The following is a 1,756-nucleotide window of genomic DNA, read 5'->3' as shown; positions in this document are numbered from 1 at the left end:
CACAATTACAAGTTTATAACATAAGAAAAACTGTCTAAATCGTGAGACATAAACTCACAATTGTGAACTTTTTTGTTCACAATTGTGAGTTTATGTCTCACAATTTAGACATTTTTCTAAATTGTTCTGTCCGTGCACTCAGAATTACATTTCTTTATATTTTTATTCCATGGCAGAAATAAGCTTCCGTACTGATAAGCATAACTATATAGCACACACAAATATTGGGTAAAACAGTCAGGTTTAAATTCTATTAAACTGTTTTTATCAAGATTTTAATTTCTCTCTTCATTCTGGGTTTGTGTTTTGCACAAAGGATACATCTGTCTACAGACATTTTATTTTTCTCTATATTTTATTATATTGCTATTTATAATTTATTGTCTGTTCTCTTTATTATTAGTGTTTTTATTACTCTAAATTATATGTATGTCTGCACTATGTTTGTACTTTCTGTACTGGAAGCTCCTGACACCAAGACGAATTCCTAGTGCGTGTATAAACACACTTGGCAATAAAGCTCTTTCTGGTTCTGATTCTGACATGCAATGCTGCCTTTGAATTTGTCCAAATTTGTCCATCTAAAAGGTCCCTTAAAATGCTGCCTATGAAGGCTGATCACTAGGTTTTGGAACAGAGTGTGCATGTATGCGTGCGTACTCCCACTTCATGTGTTGTGTGAAATGAACATGTTTTAGCGTCAGGGACAGAGGGTGGCATGATGGGGCAAGGAAGTTATCGATTAGACCCTTTTGCTGTGGGTTACATGGGGAGAGGCTATCCCAGGCTTCCTCTCTGGAGAGCGGAGAGGACAGGGCACGCTAGGGAAGCAGCTCAGAGGACCATGACTTTCTCTAGCCCTCCGGATCAGGCGCTCAGATTCCCTTCTCAGCGGCATTACCTCCAGCCGCCTCTTCCTCCGACCCTCTTGGGGGAAGAGCGCAACCACCTCCAACAATTGTCCATCTGAGGTGGTCTGCATGTAGGAGGGCAATCTGGGTTTAGGCAGGGGATTTTGCCTGTACCCAGAGGGGCCGTCCTCTTGGTAGGGGCGCCAGGCTGCGCCGGCCCCGCTGTAGGGGGGTATGACATCTGGCGTGACGGTTCTTGTCAGGGGGAGGCTGGATGAAGCTGGGAGCCTGAAGCAGTCAGTTTCTGCACGCAGGTCCGGCCCCATGATGCTCAGACTTGTTCTGTCCGTAAACGAATCCATGCGGTCTTCGTAGGCCAGGTCGGCTGGCGCTGAGCATTGCTGGAGTGGCCAGCCGGACCGGTTCTTTCCTCCATTCTCTGCCCCTCCGTCTTGACACACCAGCTCACTCTGCAAGGACTCCACTTCCTCTTCCTCCTCCTCTCCCGCGTCCTCCACCGGCTCCACTTCCTGTTCCTCCTCTGGTTCATCCGAGGGTGGGGGCAAACGGGGGTCCCTGAGGAACACCACAATGACCGTGATGTTGTCGCTGGACCCTGCATCTCGGGCTGAGGCCACTAGCTTGTGGGCCACCATGGCGGTGTCCCCGTTGTTCTCCTGCAAGTGGTCGCTAACCACTCGCACAGCTTCTTCTGGATTCACTGTGTCGTAGAAGCCGTCACAGGCCAGGATCAGGTAGTCCTCGCTGCCATCCAGGTCGAAGGTGTTGTAGTCAGCATCACCACAGATATAGGGCTTGTGTTCTGAGTCACCTGTACATACACACCAAAAGAACAATCACAATAAATAAACTGAAAGTGATTAGTGAATATATATATATATATA

General features: G+C 47.2%; 1 protein-coding gene across 1 annotated transcript in view; it reads right to left on the bottom strand.

Annotated features, from left to right (window-relative positions):
* Window positions 1-461: 461 nt before the first annotated feature.
* The window catches only part of LOC107577402 (protein phosphatase 1E-like), a 49,332-nt gene continuing 48,037 nt past the window's right edge, over window positions 462-1,756 (bottom strand). The window contains exon 7 of the mRNA XM_016263489.1: window positions 462-1,683. Within this exon, the coding sequence (XP_016118975.1) occupies window positions 743-1,683 (941 nt within the window). The 3' untranslated portion in view covers window positions 462-742. The remainder of the gene's footprint in view (window positions 1,684-1,756) is intronic.

Source organism: Sinocyclocheilus grahami, unplaced genomic scaffold, assembly GCF_001515645.1.
Source record: "Sinocyclocheilus grahami isolate Dianchi unplaced genomic scaffold, SAMN03320097.WGS_v1.1 scaffold32.1, whole genome shotgun sequence".
Classification (NCBI taxonomy): Eukaryota; Metazoa; Chordata; class Actinopteri; order Cypriniformes; family Cyprinidae; genus Sinocyclocheilus; species Sinocyclocheilus grahami.
This window is presented reverse-complemented; position numbering and strand designations above follow the sequence as displayed.